Source organism: Magnolia sinica, chromosome 2 (assembly GCF_029962835.1).
Source record: "Magnolia sinica isolate HGM2019 chromosome 2, MsV1, whole genome shotgun sequence".
In the NCBI taxonomy this organism is placed as follows: Eukaryota; Viridiplantae; Streptophyta; class Magnoliopsida; order Magnoliales; family Magnoliaceae; genus Magnolia; species Magnolia sinica.
In genome coordinates this window covers 19,797,576-19,825,355 of record NC_080574.1, presented here as the reverse complement: position 1 = coordinate 19,825,355, position 27,780 = coordinate 19,797,576, and the positions used below count along the sequence as shown (strand labels likewise).

Here is a 27,780-nt window from a genome sequence, read left to right as displayed (position 1 = left end):
CCACTATTGAAACCTTCCAGAGTTCAGTACATAATTACTGTTAATTTAATATAAGGTTGATGTAAAATTCAGGTGTGGCCCAGTAGTGTTTTGGAATGGACTAATTTTCAGAATGTCCTTTCATCAAATTGGAGTGTGTCTGATGCATGTATTGGATAGCATTACACTCCATGGTGGGTCTCAAATAAATGTGGAAAATTTTAATGGGTAGATATTCCCTCACAATTTCTCCTTGTGGTGGGGCCCACTGAAGTTTTCGATAGGCTTGAATTTTGGACAGATGTAGAAGATGGAAGATTGATATCAAAGATGAGTTTGATTGGCCCCACATCGAATACCAACCAATGGTCAACTGATGTAGAGCAGGTCACCAACACTTTCATGGCCAAGATGGACCAGAGAAGGCTCGATTAGAGGTGGAAGTGATTAGGATTGTCAGAACCCTAAATTAGGCATATCACACGAACTAGAATGAGTTATTCAACATACCATATATGATTTTGGGGTATGATAAGCTACTTTAGCGAACCAACCTGCTACGCCGCGTTGCCCACGTGGAATTTGTAAGATTCCATCATAGCGACGGTTAAAATCCAATTTTAATTTCATTTTTACTATTTATAGTAAATTTTAGTTCGATCATAACTTTTGATCCTTTGAGCTTCAGGAGTCGTCAACGAGATAAAAATAACTTAGAAAAATAGGGAGAATAACATGGTTAGGCTAAATTGGACACTATCTATTTTTGGCCAAAAAACATGAAGTAGTAGAAATCATGACGGTTAGGATGTTGGAGTTTGATTATGAAGTTTATTCCTATGCTTGATATCACTATTTATTTGAAGGATTGTAAATTTATTTTTATTATTAATTTATTTATTTACAAATTTATTAAAATTATTTTTATTTTCCTACTTTTCCTCGCCAATTCGAGGAATCTTTGTGAGGTGATAACAAAATCTAAGTGGATTCGGAGTGGTTATACCTTAGGAAGACATTGATCGACCTCATTACGTCCATCCTGCGTCACTAACTGGGTAAAATAAATTGTCTGATTATAGCACGATATTGAAGATTAACAGCTTGGTTTAACCGATATATAAGATGTGGTCTGATTAGCATGATAAAGACCGTCCGATTTGGCTGATAACGAAATCCAGTGGTCCAATTGCGTGTACTCAAACGAATAGGCCTACCATCTACTCCACTGTTTGGCAGAGAGAATATAAGGGGATGGTACAAGTTCAGTACATTTATGTACCTTATAAGGAACGAGTTCATGTATCATTCGCCACTATGTGTGTAATTGTGTCTAAATGTGTATTCTCCAACTATGAACATGATTAAAATCACCATTCTAATCAGGCTGATGATGAAAATGAACGGTCCAAGATGAACAGTCTGACTAGGCCAATTTTTTAAGATCAACCATGTGATTAGACCGTTGATGAAGATGTAAGGTTTCATTGGCCTGTTGATGAAGATCAACACTCGAGTAGTTCAAGTCGGCTGATTTTTAAGATCAACAGTCAATTTATTCCCATTGGTAGGATGAACTGTCAATTTATGATGCTGACTAACATGAATATGGTTGGAGTGATCCGATGATGAAAATCAAGTCCGATTAGGCCAATTTTTAAGATGAACAGTCTAATTAGGTATATAATGAAGATCAACAGTTGGATTCATCCTATAATTATACAACAGTCCCATCTGGCCCATAATGAGGATCAATGGTTCACATGGTGTGATAGTGAATATCAATGGTCTGATTAGAATAGCGATTATGATCAACATTTTAATTGGTCACACAGAGAAGATCAACGGTCAATGGTCTGATTGGGACGCACCAAGTCGTTGATAATGGTCTATAATCGAAGTCGTTTTGATGATGGACCCCACCTTGGATGGTTATGCACCAAAAATGATCCTAGCAATTAAATTTTCAGCATGGTATTTTTATTGAATATAGATCAATTGCTGTAATTTCAACCATAACCATTCGCCACCAATTGAAAGGTGATCAATTTTCCATCTCCAAGATTTCTGGTGCATGGACCACTAAATTTTGGCCAACTAATGCACGGCTCTGATTCAGATGTCCCAGGATCTTGAAATATTGGCAACTGCTATCAAAGGTGCGTATGGAGCTAGCAAACGTCTACCTTTACTACTATGATCACATGAATTGCGGTATCAGTACTTGATGGAATCCAAAGCTCTCAATGTATCCATGCATATCCTTCAAATTCCATAACTCAAGAAACCCAATGAGGAAACAAAGATTATTATTATTATTATTATAGAAAGATAATGACTACAATGAGAAACTAACAGGGAGCTTTCCTATTCCCATTCAAACACATTCCAAGGAAATGGAACTTATTCAACCATCATGAAAAACCCAAGATGAAAAGCTTACAGCAATCTCCCTAACATAAAAACCAAAGCTAAGCATATGCATTTGGATTTGCGAGGAGATAGCCTTCTACAGCCTTGAACATTCCCACCATGTTTCCCATCATCTCCTTTGTTTCATCATCTTTTGGCACACTTCCTTCAATTGTCTCAAACTCCCCATGGAACTTGCATACGCTCCCACACTCAACGCCGCCTTTGAACTCTAGAGTAAACGTAGTCGACTTCACTTTCTTACCAAGAAGGCCACCCTCAATCACTGAGTACTTGAACACGTGCTTATCCTCGTCGATAGCATCTATGCGATCCTTCCAGTAGCTGAAGTCTTTGATGACTGCATATATTTCAATAAATCAAACACATTGGCAAAAGTAGTATAAAGACATCACCGAACACATTGAAATTTGTAGGGAGTACAGAAGTTTATGGTAGTTACCATCAGTGAAGTTGGACTGTCTGATGGTGCCGACCCCACCATCACCTTCAAGGATAACGATGCTTGATATGATTTCAGGCATGAGCTTGGGCATGAGGTTGTGGGAGTCCTTCACAATTGCCTTCCAGAGTCTGGCCGGCGAAATTGTAGAAAGGATTTCATGGCTCACTGTACCTGCAACCATGATTTTAATTAATAGTATTAATATGTATTATGGAGTTTTTTGGCAGTAAGTAGATGGGGTTGAGGTTGTGAAAGATGAGAATTTGAATGGAGATTTATACAAGTGGAGGGTAGAAAGGGAGGTGAGGGATGTGACTTCTCTTTCATAGGAATTAGCTCCATTGAATTCATTAAAAATTCTGTGATATTCCAATCTTGGGCTATGTTTGGAGGTTCAGACAAATGGTAATTATGAAAATGCGGAGATTCTATAGCTTGTCCTGTGACAAGGTCTAAGGTCTGAGCTTGACTGGGCCTAGCAGTGTGAAAGCGACTTGGCTGCAACCCAGAACCAGCGATGCGAGTGCATCCCTAACCGTAGGGCCCACCTCAATGTATGTATTGTATGTCCACGTCGTCTATCGGTTTTGCCAGCTTATTTTAGTGCATGGTCCTGTAAATGAAACAGATACAAATTTCAGGTGAACTATACTACAGGAAACAACGTTTATTGATCACTAAAAACCTTTTATCGACCACAACAGTTTTGAATGAAGCTGATATTTGTTTTTTCTTTTCCTTTCATCCATGTCTGTATGACTTTATCAACAGGTTGTATGTGGTCAATAAACATTACAGTGGACCCTAGAAAGTTTTTAACAGTGAGAGTTCAGTGACCTCTGTTTCCTGTGGTGTTGTCTACCTGGAATTTGTGTCTGCTTCATTTTTGGACTATACATAAAAATAATTTTGCAAAACCAATAGGCAGCATGGATATACATTGCATACATTGAGGTGGGACCTACAGTCAGGATCACAGCCAAGTCGCACTCTAGCTAGCAGGGTCGCCTACCTCCAGATGATGCAGTTCGATGTGGTTGGGATTGACTGCAATTGATAGCTAGCATATACCAACTTCAAAATAGTATATCTTTTTTAATACAAATCCAATTGAGGTGATTCAAAAATCAAAATAAACCTTGACGAGTCTTTTCTCATGGAGAAATAAAGAAAAAAATATATAATTTAAAGTCAAATAAAGTTGATTTCAGGACATTTTGAAACTATCCAGAAAATTATCAATTTCAAGCAACTGGTACTTCAAGAATTTTGATAATTTTTCAAAAATCAAAATGAAATTAAGTTTTTAAGATGAAGTAAACTTGATGATGAATTACCACAAAAATGATAAAAATCACTAATTAACTAGAAGTAAAAAAATTTGCAAGCAATAAACCTACCCAAACTGAAAATTTTTGCAATCACAATAGTGCTGATGAACTGGGAATCAATCGACCAGTATGAGTTGGACTCACTCGCAATCAAAGAGTAATCACTAATTTCTTTATTCTTCTGAAAATTTGCAAGAAATAATATTTATATATTTTAGAACTAAAAAATAATAGATTTTTTCTTTCTCATCGCAAATAGTCCTTATATAAATACATTAATAACAACCATAGGTTTCCAATGCATGGAACATCTTTTTAAGACAAAAATTCAAGTTTTAAAATCATGCAAAAAAACATTTTAAAGACATTGTAATCTAAAATTCTTTTCTTTTTCCATGCATGCAACATGGTCTGGCCATGCATTATTAATGCACTTGAGTTAGAAATAATGGGCAAGATTTCCTTACTGGTCTTCATTCATAGGCTAGGCATTTCTCTTAAATTGAGCTAATAAAAGGTGCATCACCAGGCCAAAAACTTGGATAGGCCTTGCCCGACCTGCCCGACTTGGCAATTGATCAAATCCTTGTTTTACATGTAAAATTTCTTACTTGATTGGTTAACACCAAGAAATTGGATGTTTAGAAAAATGAAACCTACCATCTATATAAAAGAATAATCTATTGACAAACCAAAGATTAGAATAACATATTTATAAGATAGAATACACGTACATATGAGGTTCAACCTATCGAGTTGTGCTAAAATGCCTTGAGCACAAGCTTAGCCCCAATATTGATTGTGCCACACATATCAGGCCTAAGACCAGACAACAGGCCAAGGTAATAGGCCCAAGCCTGGTCCCAAAACCAAGCCAATTAAGTGGGCCCTTGTCTACTTACAAGATGCATTTGTTGCTAATTAATGATTAGAACAGCGTATATGTAGAATAAAACACATCCCCTCCCTAAAGAGTCTGGCGAAAATGACCAAGGGATCATCTGGCACCCCCAAAATCTTGAATTTTGTGTGGTTGGGAATTAAAATCCAGGATTTATAAAAGTGGGGATTTGTCGCACCCCTAAAATAAATTCAGGATTTCAACTTTATGGTGTTTCAAAAAATTCAAAATTTTCACTCTTTTTCAATTCTAAGGAAAACTGGGACGCACCAACTCATTGATAATGGCTTATATAATCAAGTCTCTTAATTAGTTTGTACAAATGGAAATCATTTTCCACAATTGAAGTCTTTGTGATGATGGAACCCACCTTTGATGGACGCCCACCATTAAAAACTTCTTAGGGCCCATTGCAATGTTTATTTGCCATCCAACCAGTTGATTAGGTCACAAAGACCTAGATGAAGGGAAAACAAATATATCAGCTTGATCCAAAACCTTTATGGCCCCCAGTAATTAAGTTTTTAATCATGGGCGTTCAATCACCACTGCTTCCCGCAGCGTGATCCACCTAAGATTTTGATCTGCTTCATGGGTAAAACACATAGATCATGGTGGGGCCCATGGGGCCCATGGAACTTGCATACGCTCCCACACTCAACGCCGCCTTTGAACTCTTGGCTCCATCGTATACACCGACATCAATCACACCCCGATCTAGATCTAGGATAGCAATACAATGACTACCCATCACACACTAGGACCTACAAGTAATTACGTGAAAGATCCATTTTCAATAAAACATTGCACAAGGAAAAAAGCGAAGATCTTCCACTATGAAAATAGATCAATTATAAAGAGAGAGATTTACACCGATTGACGAACAACTCCGAATCTCACCCCCTTCAGTAACCATTTGATTATCAGGCAACCCCTGGTGAAAGCCTTAGAATTATTTCTCATACCCTATAAAAGCCCGAAGAACACCTATTTATAGGTTTGGCAACTTTCCTTTCGCTCACCATGATTTGATAGTGACCTGTTCGATCTTCTGGTGTACGAAAGGACTCGAGGTTGTGAAAGACATATCGCAACAATCTCCACTCATGTCTTCAATCTGAATCAATGTAGTTTGACTCTCTTCTGTATTTCTACATCACATCATAGCTTACTTCTGAATCCAGTCTTCCTTTTATTACCATTCGCCAAAAGCTCATAGAAGTTTGGGAGATCTATGCTTTCTTTACTAGGTAAGATCAGAGAGCATGTCCATTGGATACAGTAATCCACATGCCCAACCATCTTTGCTCTTGTCTTCTCAAGACGTTGTCTTCTTACCATCTCACCGCTACCCAATATTGTTCAAGTGTTCTTTGCTCACAACTAGTCACGGTTGTGAAATAACGTCTAATTTATGACATGACATACCTGTAAATGCAACCACATTTGAATAAGGCTCATGAGATATCATGTTTTTCCTCATCTGTTTTGGGACATGTCCTGAGGAAAACTTGAGGAGAGACGTGTAGGGAACGCTCTCTGGCTTTACCTGACCCATCACATCCTTGATCAATACTTACACACAAGGTATTCCTCCTGTGAGTACCAAAACCTACTCCTCCTTCAGTTTCAATGTCGAGAACCATCTTTGCAGCCCCCCGATCCTTCATCCTGAATGTCCCACTTAGCCGAGTCTTCAGTACATTGATTTCAGACATGTCATAATTGGCGATCTACATGTCATCAATTCCTAACTCATCATAAAGGAATCAAACCACTGCTTAAGCGACGGGTTGAACCATGACCTCCTGCAAAGTCTTTTCTTAGCTCCTTTAACTTCGAACTACTCTGGTTGCTTCATATAGATCTGTTCTTCACTTTCCCCTTACAGAAGTGCAGACTCCACATCTATCCTTCCAGCTCAAGATCACATTAGCCAACCAGCGCCAATCACGGATCTAATAGATACTTACTATACCGTCAGCGTGAATATCTCTAAGAAGCTGATTCCTTCTCTCCGGACATAACCCTTCGCTACCAACCTCGCCCTGTATTTATGTTGTATCCTCTTGAAGATCCACCCGCATCCAACCACTCTCCGGCTCACTGGAAGGTCCACCCACTCTCATATGTCAGTCTGGTATAACGAATCCATCACATTGCCCATAGTCACCTTTCACTTCTCAGCACCAGGCTCATCTAGAGTCATCTGAATAGAAGATAAATCCCCTGCGATATTGGAGTCGTCCATGTACCTCGCCGATATCCTACGATCATGCCGTGTGATTATTCTCACAGGTGGCTGCTCCACCTGCTTTGTATCCCTGTCCGCGCGTCTCAGCCTTCCTACCTTGCCCGCTCATGTGGCCATGCCCAACATGCCACACACATGTAGAGGTGGAATCTGTTGCATCCACTGCAGTTCCACCTTTTGAAGTGCTCCCGATCAACCTGTACAAGTTACCGAGTCATTGCGCTTTCATGATTACCTGTGCCCCCTTAGATACCTTAAGAGCACTATCAATACATGTGTACTTGCATCCTTTTGCCTCAAGTACACCAAGAGAAATCAGATTCTGTTTCAAATCAGGAACGTGCCTGACATCAGTCAAGGTACGCTCCACCCCATCAAACATCCTGATACACACCGTACCAACAGCCACAACATTACAGGCAAAGCCATTGCCTATAAACACCTGTCCACCATCGCACTCCTTATAGCTGGCGAACCAACTTCGATGAGGAGTCATGTGAAAAGATGCCCCTGTGTCTAGCATCCACTCGTCCTTACAATTATCATATAGCCGTCTGATAGTAGACATAGACAAAACATTACCATCACATCCACTCGATCCATCTGACGTGGCAGCATTGGCCTCCCTGTATGAAGCCTCAGAATCTTCTCTCTTCGATTTTTGATTTTCACAATCCTTCTTCACATGTCCTTCCTTCCCACAATTTTAGCACTTTACCTTTCCTTTGCCCTTGCCCTTGGATTTGGATCTAGAACCTGAAAAACTTGTACCTTGTTCAGAATTCTTACCCCTTATAAACAGTACATCAAAAGATATCCCCATGTCAACGTTGAGTTTTCTCATGGCCTTCCTTTAAAGAGCCGAAATAACGGTGTCGACACTCAGGGTTTTATTCACTGAGCACATTATATCCTTGAATGACTCATAAGACTCCTGAAGAGAATTCAGCAACAAACATGCTTGTTCTTTATCTTTCATCACTTCCTCCATATCTAGTAATTTGCAAACCAATTTATTAAAGTTTCTGATGTGAGCCTCTAGATCTCCACCCTCTGCCATCTTCAAGTTATATATACCACTGCCGCTTTAAGTGTAGGCGATTTTCAGAGGATTTTTTCGCATAGACATCCTTTAACTTCGCCCATAACTTACCCGCAGTTTTTTTTCCTCATGACATTGTAGAGAACTTCATCCGTGAGACATAAACGGATCGATGATAAAGCTTTCTTATCAAGAGTATTCCAATCATCATCAGTCATAGTAGACTTCCGCTCCTCAAGAGCACCAACTTCGCCTTGCTTGATTAAGGAACTCATCATCTTGATTTTCCATAACTCAAAATTATTTTTCCCTGAGTACTTCTCAATCTCATACCTATTGCTTGCTATTATTACTATTCCCTCAGATTCAGATTATTGCCCCAACGATAGCTCTGATACTACTTGTTGGGATTTGTGCTGCGAAATCACACAGATCTAGATCTAAGATAATAATACAATAACACTAAGCACACATAAGAGAACACAAATTTAACGTGAAAAACCCTTTCGGAAAAAAACCACGGCACAAAGCGACAGATCTCCACTATGAAAATAGAAATTACAAAGAGAGAGGACTTACCCGATTCGAACAACCTCGAATCTCACCCTTGCTACACCCTTTGATTTCCCTAGAACTCCTTTAGAAAGCCTGAGAATTATTTCTAATACCCTAGAAAAGCCCTAGGAACACCTATTTATAGTTTAGGCAACTTCCCTTTCGCATCCCAGTTGCGAAAGGACTCTTTCGCATCCCAGGTGTGAAAGGACTCAGATTTAAGACATGTCGCAACAGTGTAGTAGATAATCCGCGTCTGCCTTGGATGCTTTTGCACCGAAAATCCCCCTAATTGAAAGATCCTAGCAGTTAAATTTTCAGCCAGGGATTTTTGGTTGAATATAGATCATTGCTGTAATTTCCATCAAACCATCTAGCCATTAATTGAGAGGCTCCAATTTTCCATCTCTGAGATTTCTGGTGCATGGGCCACTAAATTAGGCCAACTAATCTACGGCTCTGATTCAAATGTTACAGGTTCTTGCCAGGTTGGCGCTTGTACTGCTACAAAACGTGCATATGGAGCTAGCAAACGTCTACCTCTACTATGATCGCGTTTAACGATAGAACCCAGAGATCTCATGTATATATCCATCCTTGAAATTAATTAAATAATACAAGAAACCCAATGAGAAAATAAAGATTATTATTATAGAAAGACATTGACTACAAATGAGAAACTAGCTAACACAGAGCTATCCTATTCCCATTCAAACACATTCCAAGGAAATGGAACTTATTCAACAATCATGCAAAACCCAAGATGAAAGGATTACAACAATCTTCCCAACATAAAAACCAAAGCTAAGCATATGCATTTGGATTTGCAAGGAGATAGCCTTCTACAGCCTTGAACATTCCCACCATGTTTCCCATCATCTCCTTTGTTTCATCTTCTTTCGGCACGCTTCCTTCCACAGTTTCAAACTCTCCATGGAACTTGCATACGCTCCCGCCCTCAACGCCGCCTTTGAACTCTAGAGTAAATGTAGTCGACTTCACTTTCTTACCAAGAAGGCCACCCTCGATCACTGAGTACTTGAACACATGCTTATCATCATCGATCTCGTCTATGCGGTCCTTCCAGTAGCTGAAGTCCTTGATAGCTGCATATATTCCAATAAAACAAACACATTGCCAATAGTATTATAACTCCATTGTCAAACTCATTGGAATACATAGGAAGTACATAAGCTTATGGTAGTTACCATCAGTGAAGTTGGACTGTCTGATCGTGCCAACCCCACCATCACCTTCAAGGATAACGATGCTTGATATGATTTCAGGCATGAGCTTGGGCATGAGGTTGTGGGAGTCCTTCACGATCGCCTTCCAGAGTCTAGACGGTGAAATTGGAGAAAGGATTTCATGACTCACTGTACCTGCAACCATGATTTCAATAGTATTAATGTATTGTGGGTTTTTTTGGGTAGTAAATAGATGGGATTGAGCTTGTGAAAATATGAGAATTTGCATGGAGATTTATATAGGTAGAGGGTAGAAAGGAAGGTGGGAGAAGTGAGTTATCTTTCATAGGAATTAGCTCCATTTCAATACATTAAAAATTCTGTAATATTCCAATCTTGGGCTATGTTTGGAGGTTGAGACAAATGGTAATTATGAAATTGTGGAGATACTAAGGCTTGTATTGTAACGAGAGGAATGAAAGAGGAGGAAACTTAGGTTAACTAAGTAATACTACAGCTTTTTAAAAGAAAGTAATTTTGAGAGTTATGGGCCATCAAATACAAACCGCACACTATGGATGATCCAGGTCAATGATTTGACCTTATCTTCTATAATTAATTTGACCATCCAATTCTCCTAAGCATTGATCAAATGGTTAGGATCAATCTGTCAAATTGATTTCTTAGAGAGGGATGGGCCGTAAAAGGTGGGTTGCAAAGGATGGACGATTCAGATCAATGATCGGGCCTTTTCTAGGATGCTTAGTATGGATCGTCCATTCTCCATGCCATTAATCAAATTGTCAGAACAACCTATCAAAGTGATTTTTAAAATAGGGATGGCCCACTAAAGCTGGGCTGCACATGATGGCCGTTCCAGATCTTTGATTAACAAATCATTGATCAATTGTAGTATAATCAACATGAGCCATCCATTCTCCAAGCCTTTAATCAAATAGTTAAAATCTACTAATCAAATTGCTTCTTTTACAGGAATGAGCCATTAAATATTGGCTTCACATGATCGATGGTCCAAACTAAGATTAGACCTTTTTTTTTGTTGTATTTTGTTTCAAAATAAACATTAAAATTTGATTTTCAAATTTTTCGGTTTCCCTCCACATTTGAAAATTTAGTGCCTTTTGGGTTGTAGGTTTTGTCCCACATCGCATTTCTCAAAAAAAAATTTCTTGTTTATAAGATAGGTTTTTTACTTTGGGGCTTGAGCCCTATTTAGGGGGCATGTGAATTTTGCCCTATGGGAGGATTATGCCAATAGCTATAATCGATGCGCACTTGTGCCTTTTCATTTTAAACCAGACAGATATGTCCATTCCATTTTAGTTTTTAAAGTACAAAAATCATTTTATTCTCCTCTTCTAAAAATTGTTTCTGTTATTCTGGTTCTGGTTTAAGAAATTTTGCTAAGTTAATTGCTGAGTCAACTTAGCATTTTCGGGTTAAACTGCAAGTGGTTCGAGCCCGCGTATAGTGAGTCTACTGCTGGGATCGGGTCATAGTCATCATATCCTGGAGGTCGATTGCTCTGGAAACCTGTTGCACTTGGGACGCTGTCCAATGGGAGAAAATTCGATTTCAAGCAGAGTGGCTCACGTCACGCCTCCACTCCGTTCAATAAGTCTTCTTTCTCAGATTTTATTTTCTTTTTTGGTTTTTGATTTTTTTTATATAGTCTATTTAATTCAACAGATATTCCAACATTTTTGCTATAATTAATAGGAACCATCTACTCTCTATACATACATTGGCAAAGGGAGATGGTGGATTAGTGCCATCCCAGCCTTCCAATATTATGAATATATTTCATGGAACATCATTCACTTTAAAATAGAAACGGAAAGATGGAAAAAAAAAAAAAAAAAATGGTTTCTAAGAAAATTTTGTGAACTCCCAAACAAATGTTCTATTTCCAACCTTTTTCTTTCTTGAATTCTTTCCATCCTTTTTTTAAATTGATGAAAATGACTTATTAAGAAATAGTTATTTCCTTGCTTCTATTAATTCACTAACACCCAGAGAGAGCCTTTATTTCATACCATCTTAATCCATTCGTATAAACATTCTTGAACATGGTTAATTCCGTCCATGTAAACAGTTCCACACAGGAATATTCCTTCCATACACATCTACACCCCATCACAAGTGCCAGTCTAACATGTGTGGGATATCAGGTCTGTAGATCAGGTGGACCTCACCATGAATGTAATCAACTCCCATTCGTACACGTTGTCGTAATTAGAATGCTAATGCACTCGATTAAATGAGAAAAGTATAACTTGGGAGAATGGAAAAATGACTGCTTTGTCTTTATAGAATAAGCTTAATCTTATACTGGTTGCAGATGGGGCGCATTGTCTGTGCATGGTATCCAACCTGTCAATGGTTGTCTAATGGGTCACACAAAGTCTAACATTATAGTTATCCTGTAAAATCTTCCTTCTAGCTACTTTGTATGAGTAGTACACAACATTGACAGAAAAACACACTAGAGGTGTATCTCCATTTCTTTCACCCACTTGAATTCTTTAGACAACATGCTTCTCAATTTTGTCCCGGACAATGTAAAATCATGCCTAAAACCTCTAAATTCATGTGGTATGATGGCCCACTTGGGTTTTGAAACGGCCTAATTTTCAAGATGTCCCTTTGTCCTAGTGGAGTGCTTCTTCCATACACATCTACACCCCATCACAAGTGCCAGTCTAACATGTGTGGGATATCAGGTCTGTAGATCAGGTGGACCTCACCATGAATGTAATCAACTCCCATTCGTACACGTTGTCGTAATTAGAATGCTAATGCACTCGATTAAATGAGAAAAGTATAACTTGGGAGAATGGAAAAATGACTGCTTTGTCTTTATAGAATAAGCTTAATCTTATACTGGTTGCAGATGGGGCGCATTGTCTGTGCATGGTATCCAACCTGTCAATGGTTGTCTAATGGGTCACACAAAGTCTAACATTATAGTTATCCTGTAAAATCTTCCTTCTAGCTACTTTGTATGAGTAGTACACAACATTGACAGAAAAACACACTAGAGGTGTATCTCCATTTCTTTCACCCACTTGAATTCTTTAGACAACATGCTTCTCAATTTTGTCCCGGACAATGTAAAATCATGCCTAAAACCTCTAAATTCATGTGGTATGATGGCCCACTTGGGTTTTGAAACGGCCTAATTTTCAAGATGTCCCTTTGTCCTAGTGGAGTGCTTCTGATGCTTGGATTGGACGTCATACAGGCACCACATTAGGCCCACTATGGTTTTCGAAGGTTTTAATGGGTAGGTATCCCTCTAAAATTCTCCATGCAGTGTGGCCCACCAAAGTTTCTGACCTGGCTGATTTTGTCCCATGAGTTGATTCCATGACACAAGAAACACAGTGAAGAAACAGAGATTATCATTATTATTATAGAAAGACACGAAGTACAGATGAAAAAGAAACTGGGAGCCTCCTATTCCCAAGCAAACACATTCCAAGTAAATGAAACTTATTCATGAAAGTCTTTACAACCTCCCTAACATAAAAACTCAAACCTAAACGTATGCATTTGGATTTGCAACAAGATATCCTTCCACAGCCTTAAACATTCCCACCATGTTTCCCATCATCTCCTTTGTTTCATCTTCTTTAGGCACGCTTCCTTCAACTGTCTCAAACTCCCCATGGAACTTGCATATGCTCCCACCCTCAATGCCACCTTTGAATTCTAGAGTAAATGTAGTCGACTTCACTTTCTTACCAAGCAAGCCACCCTCGATCACTGAGTACTTGAATAAGTGCTTATCATTGTCGATCTCATCTATGCGGTCCTTCCAATAACTGAAGTCCTTGATAGCTGCATAAATTTCACAAAATAAACACATTCCCAATAATATTATAACTCCATTGTGGAGCTCATTGAAATACATGGGAGGCACAAATGTTATGTTAGTTACCATCGGTGAAGTTGGATTGTCTGATAGTTCCGACCCCACCATCACCTTCAAGGATAACAATGCTTGTTATGATTTCGGGCATAAGTTTGGGCATGAGGTTGTGGGAGTCCTTCACAATCGCATTCCAGAATCTTGACGGTGAAATCGGAGATTGGATTTCATGACTGACTGTACCTGCAACCATGATTTCAATTGTATTATAATATGTTTTTTCAGTGAGTAGATGGGGTTGAGGTTGTGAAAAGATGAGAATTTTCATGGAGATTTATACAAGTGGAGGGTAGAAAGGTAGGTGGGAGAAGTGACTTGTCTTTCATGGGAATTAGCTCCATTGAATTCATTAAAAATTATGTGATATTCCAATCTTAATTAGGCTTTGTTTGGAGGTTGAGACAAATGATTATGAAAATATGGAGATGCTATGGCTTGTATTGTAATGAGGGGAATGAAAGAGGAAGAGGAAACTAAGCTTTGACTGTTCATAGCAATAAATAAATCTTTTAAAGAGTTCATGTTCAATACGTTTTGAGTTAAAACGGTGCATTTGTTGGAAATGGGCAGGGATCGCATAGGCCCAGCCCAGTCGGTCTGACACTACACAGCCCAAAGCCTGAGCTTAGATTGGCCTAGCAGACCTAGCAATTGATCAAACCCTATTTTACACATTGGTCCTACTTGATTCGTTGACACCAAGCAATGGATGTTTAGAAAAATGAAACCAAACCCTCTATATGCAAGATGAATATGTTGCCAAACAAAGGATTATAACAGTATATTTATAGAGTAGAATATGGTGATTCAAAATCCAAGTAGCTTGCAAATTTCCGGATTTTCAAACCTCTCCAACTAACATAATTTTCCTTTTCTCCTCTCTCTTTATTTGTTTTTCCTGCACACACCTCACATGGGCAATCGAACTAAGGACCCAAGTGTTGAAATGCATAGCATCTACCACTGAGTCTCCTCTCTTACAGGTATTCATGTTCATTGACATTGTTGGATATTTCACCTCCATTCGTATTATAATGATGTGATGCTGATGTGATGCTATAAAAATTAAGCTTATTAAATCACATGTTAGCCACACAGTATAAATATTGACAATCATCCAAAAAAAAAAAATGAAAATTTTGAATCACTTGTACAGTCACTTATAAAATTAATGGGCCATTTTCGTGGGCCACCAGGTTCTTGAATTTTTACCTTTTTTTTTTTTTTTTTTTTTTAAAAAAAAAAAAATTTAAGCCAAGGCTATCTTTAAATGAGCATGGTATAATATTTTTTAAAATATTACACATGTATATCATGTTAAAACATTGGAGATAATTTACTTCATCATATTCATCGTCTCATAATTTCAGGAATCCTTATGACAATAATTCAAATTGCCAAACAGTTCAATTTCTATATCCAGGGATTTACAAAATAAAATGTGTAAGTCGAAATCGAATTTTGAGATCCATATTCCCAAGCAACCCCTAGGCCGACCAGGCCATGTATGCCCAGCGCAAATTCAATGGCCTAGATGGCTGGCCTCGATCTTTCATTCCGTCAGTTTAATGGGCCACATCATTGCACAAAATGTGGGTTTTTATTTTGAAAAGGGGAGAATGATGCTGTACAGCCCATTAAGGATGGCCCGTGTTTCGAAATCCAGGCTCATAAGATGATCAACATTGCTTATCTTTACACTTGGGAACTTGATCATCCATAGAAAAGTGGTAAGCGGATTGCAAGGTCTGATTAGGTTGGGCCAGCAACCTGTTTACGGAATGGGCCATGAAGCCTGGGCTTAGCCCAACCAGAGCAGAGACCTGTTGCCAGTGGCCTGGCCCAATTCGCTTAAAATTCATAGAGCCTGAACTCAACCCGGCCCCACTTAATTGGAACCAGGTTGGGCTTAACCAAACTGATAATTGGTGCATTTGGGAGGGTGTATTTTCCTCCAATTCACATCAAATATGCCAAAAGCTTTCTTTTTAAGAGTTCTTTCCTTTTTCTCCGTTAATGCATTTGAAATATAGGTTGTCAAATACATTCATATAGATTTCAATTATCAAATATCTCCTTATTTGTTCCGGTTAAGAAAGAAAAGAGAGAAATGTCATAGAGAAAAGAGAAAGCACACTAAATCCTAAGTTAGAAACTTCCTCATTTCATCAAGAGAGTAAGACATCTTTTTAAAAAAAAAAAGTGAAATGCTAATTTCTTGTATACATGATAAGGTGATTCACACGTGAAAAAAGGTTTATAATCACATTAATGAACTAATGAAAACTGAAGATAATAAATCCCTTTTCTATTCCAACACTCACCCATTACACACAGCACGACAACTCAGCAAATGCGTGGAACATCTGACCCATATAAAAGGCATGCGGATTACTTGCAAGTTCAAGAACAGTGACTCATTGTGATATTTGTCTTATATCCAATTCATCCAACTGGAGAACCAGCTCACTAAGGATATGTGTGCCATGTAGAGGTGTCAACGGACAAGGTTAGGGCTGCGCCATGCTCTGTCCAAGCACGGCCCACATCTTTCCACCTAAGCTCATACCTAATCTGGGCTTTAAATGTCCAGTACGAGCACATCCACAATTTTTATACAGGGAAGAAATTTTCAAAATAAAGGGATGCACAATTTTTATTAAGGGGCACACTGTGTTGTGTATGTAAGATATACTCCGTCCATTTCCAACAAATGTTAAGGGAAGGACCAACAAATCAGGTTTAGTTTTGATTCATGTGGGCCACACCAAAGGAAACAATTTCTAGAGAGATGTCCACCTTTGATTATTACAGATCCTACCTTGATTATTGTAAAAAATTCAATCCAACCATTAGATTCCACACTAATATTTAGATATACAGGACGCAAAACTCACACCCATCCATGATTCAGGTGGGACACACCAAGGGAAACCGTTCGGAAGATAAGCCTTGCCTTGCATAATGTTTAGGATCACGTGGCCCACTCGAATCACGTATGGAGCTGATTTTTTGGGGCACTGATCTAACATGGTATGACACAAGTGATGAATGGGGTGGATTTTACATAAACACCAAAGTGGAGCCCACCCAAGCCGCCAACCCTCTTTTAGGATATATCCTAAAAGTCTCCTCTAAACACCACACTTTATCTTTTAGTAGGCCCACCTTGATGTGTGAGTGAGATCCACTCTGAAGATTAGATGTACATTAGGCTCATGTCTACGAAACCAAACTGACCCATGATTCAAGTTGGCCACATCAAGGGAAATAGTTGGGAGAGATATTCGCCCTTGATCTTTACAAGGTCCACTGTGATGATTATATAAAATTCACTCCAACTATTAAATACCACAGTAAAAATTGGGCTCCAAAAGGAAACACTTCGGAAGGCGAATATTGTATTATACACTGTTTCCAATTGAGTGGTCCACTTTAAAAACAGATGAAGCTTGTATAATGTTTAGGGTGAATTTCACAAAAACCAAAACTATGGTGGGACCCACGTAAGCCAGCAACGCGTCTCCTTCCTCTTAATTAACATTAATTAATGCACCACCTGATCAATTGGGAAGCGTATTAGGTGAGAACCTGGATCCACCAAGGTAGGTGGGTGCCCTAAATGTGTGGTCCACTTTGATGTATGTGACTACATCCACGCCATTCATCCCCATCTAGGCATGATCCAAAAAATGAAGCAATTCCAAATCCCATATGAACCATAGCACAGTAAACAATGGTGATTCACCATTAAAAACTTCTTGTGGGTTACAAAAGCCTTAGATCCAGATGAAATTTGTGTGGTCTGTTCATCTAGGTGTTTGTGACCTTATCGACAGGTTGGATGGCAAATAAACATTCCTGTGGAATCCATGAAGTTTTTAATGGTGGATATTCAATCACGATTGTTTCTTGTGGTGTGGTCCACTTGAGATGTGAGTCAGCTTCATTTTTGGGATCATATTCTAAAATGAACTTTCAAAATGGTTGGATGGTGTGGATTCAAGGTACATACATCATTGTGAGCCCCATAGTCAGGAGTCCCACCCACCTTGGTGGATCAGGGTCTCACCTAATCCGCTCCCAACCAGGGGTGTCAATGGGCCAGGCTTGGGCCTAAAACAACAGAATTTTAAGTAAGGTCAGCCCGACAACCTAGCCTGAAACATTACAAAATCCGGGCCGAGACCTACCCCAAGCCCGGCACGTTGATAGCCCTACTCCCAACAGATTAGGATTTTATCCAAATGGCCCCATATTGTGACATGGCCATCTTATGTAACGCCCTGAAAATCGAGGGTCGTGCACACGCTCGACTCCCAAGTTCCCGGGTATCACCTTTATCCAGTTTTTACCAATTTATGTGTAATCAGGGTAATGCGCAATATGAAATTACTTGAAACATGAAGAGCGATCACAACTAGTCTACCGAAATGAAAGAGATCAATATATATAGGTCCAAAAGAATATAAATGAGTCGCACAAGGCGTCCAAAAGAATAGAGGTAAGTCTGCCACTCAGCGATCCAAATCTTGTCTACTGGGCCGACGGGGAACCGTCCATTAGTTGGAAATAGGACAGCTCGTCCTCCTCATCCAGGCTCACGCCGAAAGGCTCCTCGTACACAGCGTCACCTACATCTACTAAAGAGTCTGGTTACTGTTTTAAAACACCGTCCCAGAGTGGGAGTGAGTAATCAACTCAGTGGGTGCTATTAATCTTAAGTTACATCAGGCATCAATCATATTATGAATTTAATGAAAGGCAGGCATTCATAAATTCTTAACTAATATTGTTAATGCATATGCATGATAAATGATATGATGCATGACCTCGCCACAACACTCTCTCGAGCGACTCCGTCTAACGATCGCACATGACCAGTACTCCCTCATTGCGACCTCAACTGCCGAGTCGCCAAATCCTAACTAATGCAATGCATGAATAATGTTAACCGAGTATTTAGTTAATTCCATTCATCCAGCGGATTGGGGAATCCGGTACACCCCACAATATCAATCTTAACTAATTGCAAGGCCAAGACCCCTCAATACGCGAGGCCCAAACCCCGCGATCCCTGATCTCATCGGGTTCCCCATCCTCGATTTCAAGCACATGGGGAGTGTTGGGAAAGGGATCGCTCGCGGTCACTACGAGGAGGCTCGTCACCCCAGCGTAGGCCAACAGCTCGGACACAATGTCCCATTCCACCATGCCCAACTCTCGAGACAGTGGATCAGTTTCCAATGGTTATCAATGGGCTTCAGTGGGCGAAGGGTGTCCCAGGTTCCATTCAGGCATGAACAGACATGGTTAACAAACATGGTTGGTCAGTAAGTAGACTAGACTGCACGATTTCAAGCGAGCACGTGACGGACGACATCGGGTACGAGCGACCCATGTAGTCTAACTATTGTCGCCCACACGCACGTGCCCAAATCCACAGGTTTAGCCTCAGGATAGTCCTATCGATGGGACTATCTTCACCCTCCTCATATTCCTAACCAACCCAAGGGTCCTAGTAGTAATCTGCAACATGCTAGCAATCAGGGTTATCAACTAGCATATGTAATATCATGCATTTATACTCCTCAACATAAAACTCAGATTTTTCTACCAAGCAAAGCTAACAATGTTATGAAATAACGATGCATGTGTGTTGTGTGGGTTAGTGAGGAAGCTAAGCATTTCATATATATGTCATAGGAACAAAATGCACAAGGGTTAATGAATCCTACAAGCTATAATGTAACATCATACACGAATCAACAAGTCATGAACATGCAAACATCACATTTATGCCCAATCATGTGAGAGACAACAACATTCCATAACTATTTTATGTTAAATGAGAGGATATACGAATCAAACAAGACATGGACATGTAATCAACAATTCATATCCAATCATGTGAACAACAATAAACATTCCCTAACTATTCCATGTTGATTGAAAGGATTAAGAAAAGGTCTTTCCTAGGCTTTCTCTGGATCCTCTAAATACATCATCGAACCAATCAAAATCATTAGACTTATACTAAAATTGGTGCTAGGCCACCTAATGATAATAGTCCGCACCTTAAGAGGAGATTTTCATTCTTTAAGATCTTAGGGTTTGGAGATTTGGGTAAAACTGTTAATTCCTAAATTAAAATTAAGAAAGACAACATTAATGCCTAAAAATCATTCTTACCTCCGCTTCTTAGCATGGGTGGGTTTGGTAGAAGTATTGTAGTAACCATCGATTTGGTTAAGGAAATACCAACCCTACAAGCATCAAGATTTCTCTCACCCACACAAACACTCTCTCTCTTATCTTTCTCTTCATCTTCTCTCCATCTCTCATTCTCTTTCTCCTCCTCCACCCAAAGTAGGGCATGAAATTCGTATGGGAGGAGGGGTGCCCAAATGAGGCCATTTTATAATGCCATATTTGGTGTAAATGGCCCCATGGGCTAGGTTTTTACTATACTATGGTGTGTACACATTGATATACACCGTAGGATAGTTAGCCATAATGATGATCTATGTATGTATATAATCAGCCCGCCATTTGGATGCGCCGATTGACAGATATGATTAGAAGTCTGTTCAACGGTCACCGATAGTCGATTGGGGCCACGGTTATACGGATACGAGCAGGAAAATATCCTTACTCCATGGGTACAATTTGGTCGTAAACCGACGGTTTGAAATCCTCAACTTTACATAAAAGTGGACGATCCAATTCACTTAAGTTTCAATATATACATTCCTTTAGGATATTTGCACTTCTCATGCACTCGTCCTTTAGTTCAAGTTGAGCGGTTCTGGACAGCACCTAGGTCTGACTCCCGCGATGGACGTCAAGCCCAGTAAGAAGAACATTATCCTATAGTTTTGGAACTAGTGGCTCACCAACGAGCGGTCTAGAGCTTGTACGGGAAATCGGGGCATTTCTGAAATGAATTACGTATTGAGATTTCTCATGGGCAATGATTAGGGTTTGGATTAACTATGTTCATAGTGTGGCCTATTTATAACTAGTGAAAGTGAAGATTTGGTCATGATTACTCTAAACCGTTGGTTTTAGGATGAAGAGTAACGAGGTTGATTTGGTCTATTATTCAAGATCCGGGCCTTATTTGACTCGGCCCCGGTTAGATCTTTAATTTAGTCATAATTGTCTTGATTAGTTAGTGATGGATCGGTTAGATTTGGGTCCTATGTGAGTAAATCATGAGGCTACACCTGATTTTTAAGTGATCGAGCGGATTCGTTGGCTTCCTACAGTTGATTAATCGAACTGGTGCGGTTTTTTACTGGTACCACCCCTGTATAAACTAACGTTGAGTGTTAATGGTCATTAAGTGATATTATTAGTTAATTAATGAAAAATTTCAAGGATTTTTTAAAATCCAAAATAGTGAAAATCCTGGATGTTACATGTTAGGAGCCCGTACAAACCAAACTTAAGATTTTGTAACCCTAAAATTACTTTTTCATTTTTTTTAGAGGACAAAAATGCTCATCTGCCACAACTGTCACTTGATGAGTTTTGCCCTCAAACTTGTATTGATGACATGAAATCAAAACCCCTTACACGTTGAGGGGTTTAATTTGCTTCACGACAACTAGCGGGCCCCACATAAGATGCGGATAAGTTCAAAATGTGGGCCCTTCCACACGAGATTCATTTGGTCATTTTCTTCTTCCTTAGTTTTTTCACGGTATGAGAGGATGTGAAAGCAAGGATGGTATTTTTTGTTCACTTCATTCTTCTTTCATTGGTTTCCTTTAGTTATTTTTTGAAAAAAAATTATTGGATATGAATCATGCAAGTTTGTAAAAGAGATGAGGATGTGTAAGAATATTGTAATTGATAAATTTTTATAATGGAAGGATCTTTTAATGGATGAATTCTGTAATGGAAGAATGTTCTGATAGATAAATATGATGAATATTGGAATACATGAATGTTATAATGTGTGACTATTGTAATTGATAAATGTTTGTAATGGAATAATGTTGTATGGTCGATCACCCATATTCATTATGTGAATCACCCATATTCATTGTAGATCATCTATATTTATATTATGAATCATTGATATTCAGTGTAGATTATCAATATATATTGTGGGTTGTCGATATTTAGTGTGGATCGTCGATATTTATTGTGGATCGCATATATTCAGTATGAATCACCAATCTTCTCATTGTGGGTCGCGTATATTCTCACCATGGATTGCATATATTTAGTGGGGTACCAATCCCACAAAAATGACCACAAGTCCCTCATTGTATATCTAATTTAGATGATCTTATACTCCTTGGAAAGATAATTGGATGAACTTTCAAATGGCTTTGGAATCATCTCACTTAGACACCATTTGATTGACCAAAAGTATACCCCAATAAATATCAATGATCTACAAATGAATAATGAACTTTGGGCTCATTTGTTGGCAATCAAATGATGTCTAAATGAGGTAATTCCAAATACATTTAAAATTTTATCAAATTATCTTTCCAACGAGTATAAGATCACCTAAATTGAACATGTAACGAGAGAGTTATGCCCGTTTTTAATTGATCATGGTGATATGGGGCTAGTAAGTATAGCTGATAGATTCGAGCATATTTGTAACACTCGGCCCAAAACTGGAGCAGTGTCCTGAGGCGCTCCCGTGCGAACTAATGCAGGACCGTACATTTCGGTCACACATGTGGGTTTATTACCCATAAATTAATCATGATTAAGCCGCTAATGCGATTAGGTCAAATTATGTTCGGGCTGGACATGGATCGTAGAGTCAGACGGTCGGTCTACACTTGACGATTGTCCGTACAAGCCGTGTACCACCTGAGGAAGGACCAAAAATTCTGAAACTCTAGGAAGTTATATACCTCACTGGGCTTGTGGTCCCTCGCAGACTACGGATTCAAATGATGCCCAGATATGGATAAACCATGGCCGTCCAACCAGCACTTGTAAATCGCGAATCGCCAGGCCTAAAGAAGAAAAACCTTAAAATTTTAAATCAATTGGCCCTGTTTCTTAGATCAGATAATTCGGACATTCCAAACATTGGATCTCTTTTGAATTTACACCGAAGGCTAGAAATATTTCATTGCCCTTGCCCACAAATTCTGATCATTGATCGAAGGCCGATAACCATTGATCGCAAATCGGACCGCTACAGCAAAACCTCGCATCCGTTTGCGGTCAAATTTTACACAGCCCTTCATCAAACTAGGAGACACCTTATCCATGAATTGGATGGGCCAGGGGCCCATCAGGGTGGCCCCAATAGCCAAAAAATGGGCCCACAGGGCCATTGGAGGGATTTCACCTAACTGTAGGGTCAACTGAAATAAAAATTTGGATATAAATATCCAACCCTCTCTCTCTCACTCCCATAAACTCTAATAGCAGAGAGAGAGAGAGAGAGAGAGAGAGAGCAAGGGTGATTTGGGGTGTGAATTTGGCTATGGTGCTTGAGATTTGGGAATCCCCGCACCCACACCTCCCAATCACCAGAAAACGCCAACCCAAATCGTTGTTGGAGCGAAATCCTACCCGATCTAAGGTAAGGCTGAGCTCCAAAGCACTTCTCCCTAATCTCTAGTTGCATGCATGTCACTGACCATCACTCTATGCAATGCAAGGCCTTGGCACGTCGAGTTTGTGGACCCAGCGACGCTAGCACGATTTCACCGACTTCCGGTCAACAATAAGTGTGGACCATTACCTTTAGGTGGCTGATTATCATGCCTAGCATAGGTTTAGTGAATGTGTATGGTACATTGTTAGTGCATGTTGAAGTTTCTTTGGATTGCATGGATGGGACTAGAGACTAGGGATTTCTCAAATTCGTAAGGAAGGGGGTTTGAGCCCCGAATACCCCAATGTATGAATTGTTGTTTGCATATTCTTGTAGGGTATAGGCAATTGATTTTTTCCAAATATTACTGATTTTGGATGAATCACTGTTGCATGTCAAATGTGCTAGGAGAGAAGGCATGAATTGTTGACAACTTCCTGATTTGTTGAATTTCTTGTACTTGATCCTCTACATGCAACTGAATTGCACGATTTATGTTGAATCATGAAAGACCGAACTGTTGTACATTTGTGCATGGATATCCTTATGGTTGTTTGTGTTGGAACATGTTGAATGGGATTTGTATAGTCTAGCTAAATTTGATGCATTGTTGTCCATGCATTTAAATTACTGATTTATACTTGCTTTGTACGACTTATTCCTGAAATTGATGATACATGTTGTTTACTAGTACATAGACCCTTATGGATTAGCCGGTTAACTAAATCATTTGGGCAACCTTCCGTTGGTCTTGCCTTCGAGTGAACCTGGCCCGATCAGTTCAGCTATGGATCGGTGGTTGTAGTTAGACTACACAAGACGTCGCTCTCAAACCGTTCGATTCATATTGCAACTTATGGGGGTATATTGACTCACAATTGGTCATCCTTGTGTGTTAACCATGACCACATACCTATGTAGGAACCCGAGATACCCTGAGACCTTTGCGCCCACTATTAACTATAATATCCGGCCCGCAAGACTCATGAGTCGGGGATGGTGGTATGGGACTATACCCATGCAGTCGGCCTACGCTGGGGTGACGAGCCTCCCCGTAGTGACCAATGAGCACCAAGACTCATGTGCCGGGGACGGTGGTATGGGACACTGTGCCCGCGCTGTCAGCCTATGCTGGGGTAACGACCTTCCCATAGTGACCGCGAGCTGGACTTAAAAGTCCTAATTGACTTTGTATGAGCTTAAGAGCTATGAAATTATTGAACCCATGAGAGCTAAGGATTGCGAGAGCCAATTGACCACGGCCCTCAGTCGTGTGATCAGGTTAGGGCAACGTTTTACTAAGGGTATTACGGTTTCCCCAACCTGCTAGATAAATAAACCTAATTAATCAACTCGGCTAACATGATCCATAACATTACATTGTTTACTTTGACGATTAGGGAGTCGAGGTCGCACTGAGGGAGTGTTGGTCATTCGCGATCATTAGATGTTGTCGCTCGAAGCAATGTTGGTGGAAAGAGGCATATATCATATCATGAACCATGCATTTCATTAACAAGAGTATTTAGGAATCTGTGATGTATGTTGTTTGCTAAATCTATTCTATACATGATTATTTGTGCTATCTATTGCTAATGGTACCACTGAGTTGATCACTCACTCCCACTCTGGAACGGTGTTCTAAAACACCAACCAGACTGGCATAGATGCAAGAACCTTAGGCGAGACGCATTAAACGATGTCTGCGTGGACGACGACGGGGAGTTAGCGTACTTCCAGACATTTGGCGGACCTTACTAGCGCGATGGATGATCTCGAGCCTGGGCCAGAGCCCAACTTTCTTTAGGAGAGGCGAGAGGATGGGACTAGGTCCCTAATGAATATTTGTTTCTTGAGATTATGAGGTTTTTATGCTGGTTCATAGCTTTATTAATAGCACTTGGATTGTGGATGGTTTATATTCAAGTCTTCGATGATTAGTTACCTTATGTTGATTTAATCTTTCTTTGACTTCTTGATATCCATATTTACATGCATACGAGGCCCGTTAGGGAACACATGACACTCGAAAATCTGAGAGCCGAGTTCTTACTCGGCCCTTGAATTTCAGGGCGTTACAATATTCTTTGAACTCGAGGGAGTCCCTTGATAATACAAGAGATATATTCGTAATTAATGCATGCTTGACTAGTAAATGGTAAGATAGCAATGTCGTCACACTTCATTTGTCTATTTATTATACATTTAGTTCAGTTTGCTATTCAGGCCAACTAATCATCCAAACAAAAATGATATGTAGTCCGGTTTCATATTCAGAGCAATCTTTTGAATTTCGTTAATCGGATTCGCATTAAACAATTGTGTATTTTTTTATTTTATATTTTTGTATGACTTGGGTATAACATATTCAAAAAAAAAACAAAAACAAAAACAAAAACAAAAACAAATTTAACGCAGTTCTTTATCTTAATTTGCAGAAATTTCAGCGACGGACCGTATCCGTCGCAAAAATTTACAACGACATAATTCAAGTGGGTTGTAGTTCAGCGACGGATTTTAAAATTTTGCAACAGGTAGGATCCGTCGTTTATTTGAGAAGGACAAACAGTCACACATTAGCGACAACCCATTTTCTAATTTTTGCGACACAGAAAACAGTGACGGGCCAATTAGCGATGGAACCAGGCACAATTTCGGGATATTCCTAAGATCAACGACGGACAGTATCCGTCGCCAAATTTTATAATGACATTGGTTAGGTTTCTGTAGTTTGGTGACAGATTTTAATTTTTGTGGCAGATAGGATGTGTCATTTATTTGGGACTACTAGAACCGTCTCAGATTAGTGATCGCATCCATTGTTCAATTTTTATCACGACAGAGCTAAGTTGTTTGCTAATTGAGTTTTCCGACGGTTCTGGTCCGTCGCAAAATTGCAAATTTGGTATACATTTTCCTAAGATCAGCGACGGATCTAGTACACCCCTGGATTTTATCCATCGCCAAAGTTTATAATGACCAATAATTTGGGTGAATTTTCCTGTAGTTCATCGACAGATTTTTGTTCTTATGATGAATGGGATCCGTCGTTGTTGGTTACTTGGGACGGGTTAGAACAGTCGCCGATTAGCGAAGAACAAAAAAAACCTGCCTCGCCTGGCAATTTTTGCGACGCAGGAAAACGCGAAGGACTAAGTTCGTCGCTAATTGCATTTTTGCGATGAATCTGGTCCATCGCAAATTCACATTTTTTGCATAAAAAATCTCCAACGGTAAGAGACGAACCGTATCCATCGCAAAAAATTATTATGACGAATAATTCAAATGGGTTTTTCCGTAGATTCGCGACAGATTAATCTTTTGCGACATCGAATCCGTCATTTATTTGAATCGGCCTAAAACCGTCGCATATTCGTGACGGATCGCTACTATCAGTTAAGATTAGCTAATTTCTTTTTGTGACGGTTCTTGTCTGTCACAAATTCACAATTTTGGCTGTCAGTTTGGTGCACAATGATCTATGCCATGCGAGAAGCAAACAAAACATTTAATTGATCAATACTAGCTACACCCCATCATAACAACGGATTTGAATATTTATAACATACCTCAATATTAAGCAATCATATTCCTATATATAAACTCAAATATCGAACAAGTTCAATATAATCAAGTGTGTGTGTGTGTGTGTCTCAACAATTGTCTAATGGGTCACACCAAGTCTAACATTATTATCCTATAAAATTTTCCTTCTTATATGAGTAGTACACAACATTGACGTAAAGCTCTAGTGGCATATTTCCATTTCCTTCACCCACTTGAATTTTGTAGACAACATGCTTTTCAATCTTATGCTAATCAGGACAAGAAATAGAACACTGTCCCAGAACAATGTAAAATCATGCCTAAAACCTCTAAATTCAAGTGGTATGATGGCCCGCCCGGGTTTTTAAATGGCCTGATTTTCAAGATGTCCCTTTGTCCTAGTGGGGTGCATCTAATGCTTGGATTGGATGTCATACGGGCAACACCTTAGGCCCATAATTGGAAGGTTTTAATGGGTAGGTATCCCTCTAAAATTCTCCATGTAGTGTGGCCCACCAAAGTTTCTGACCCGGTTGATTTTTTGTCCCATGAGTTGATTCCATGAC

At 39.4% G+C, this 27,780-nt stretch overlaps 3 protein-coding genes across 3 annotated transcripts; all 3 read right to left on the bottom strand.

The window, feature by feature from the left end:
• Window positions 1–2,393: 2,393 nt before the first annotated feature.
• LOC131227114 (pathogenesis-related protein STH-2-like) lies at window positions 2,394–3,038 on the bottom strand. Its single transcript, XM_058222832.1, has 2 exons — window positions 2,855–3,038; window positions 2,394–2,752 (listed from the first exon to the last, which is right to left on the bottom strand). Exons 1-2 carry the CDS (start codon window positions 3,036–3,038, stop codon window positions 2,451–2,453), a joined length of 486 nt encoding a protein of 161 aa, XP_058078815.1. The 3' UTR covers window positions 2,394–2,450.
• A 6,612-nt stretch (window positions 3,039–9,650) lies between these two features.
• LOC131227107 (pathogenesis-related protein STH-2-like) lies at window positions 9,651–10,588 on the bottom strand. The gene is made up of 2 exons (XM_058222820.1): window positions 10,149–10,588; window positions 9,651–10,046 (listed from the first exon to the last, which is right to left on the bottom strand). Exons 1-2 carry the CDS (start codon window positions 10,414–10,416, stop codon window positions 9,745–9,747), a joined length of 570 nt encoding a protein of 189 aa, XP_058078803.1. The 5' UTR covers window positions 10,417–10,588; the 3' UTR covers window positions 9,651–9,744.
• Window positions 10,589–13,565: 2,977 nt separating this feature from the next.
• LOC131227098 (pathogenesis-related protein 1-like) lies at window positions 13,566–14,518 on the bottom strand. Its single transcript, XM_058222808.1, has 2 exons — window positions 14,092–14,518; window positions 13,566–13,991 (listed from the first exon to the last, which is right to left on the bottom strand). The coding sequence occupies exons 1-2, from the start codon at window positions 14,348–14,350 to the stop codon at window positions 13,690–13,692; spliced, it is 561 nt and encodes a 186-aa protein (XP_058078791.1). The 5' UTR covers window positions 14,351–14,518; the 3' UTR covers window positions 13,566–13,689.
• Between the last annotated feature and the right edge of the window lie 13,262 nt (window positions 14,519–27,780).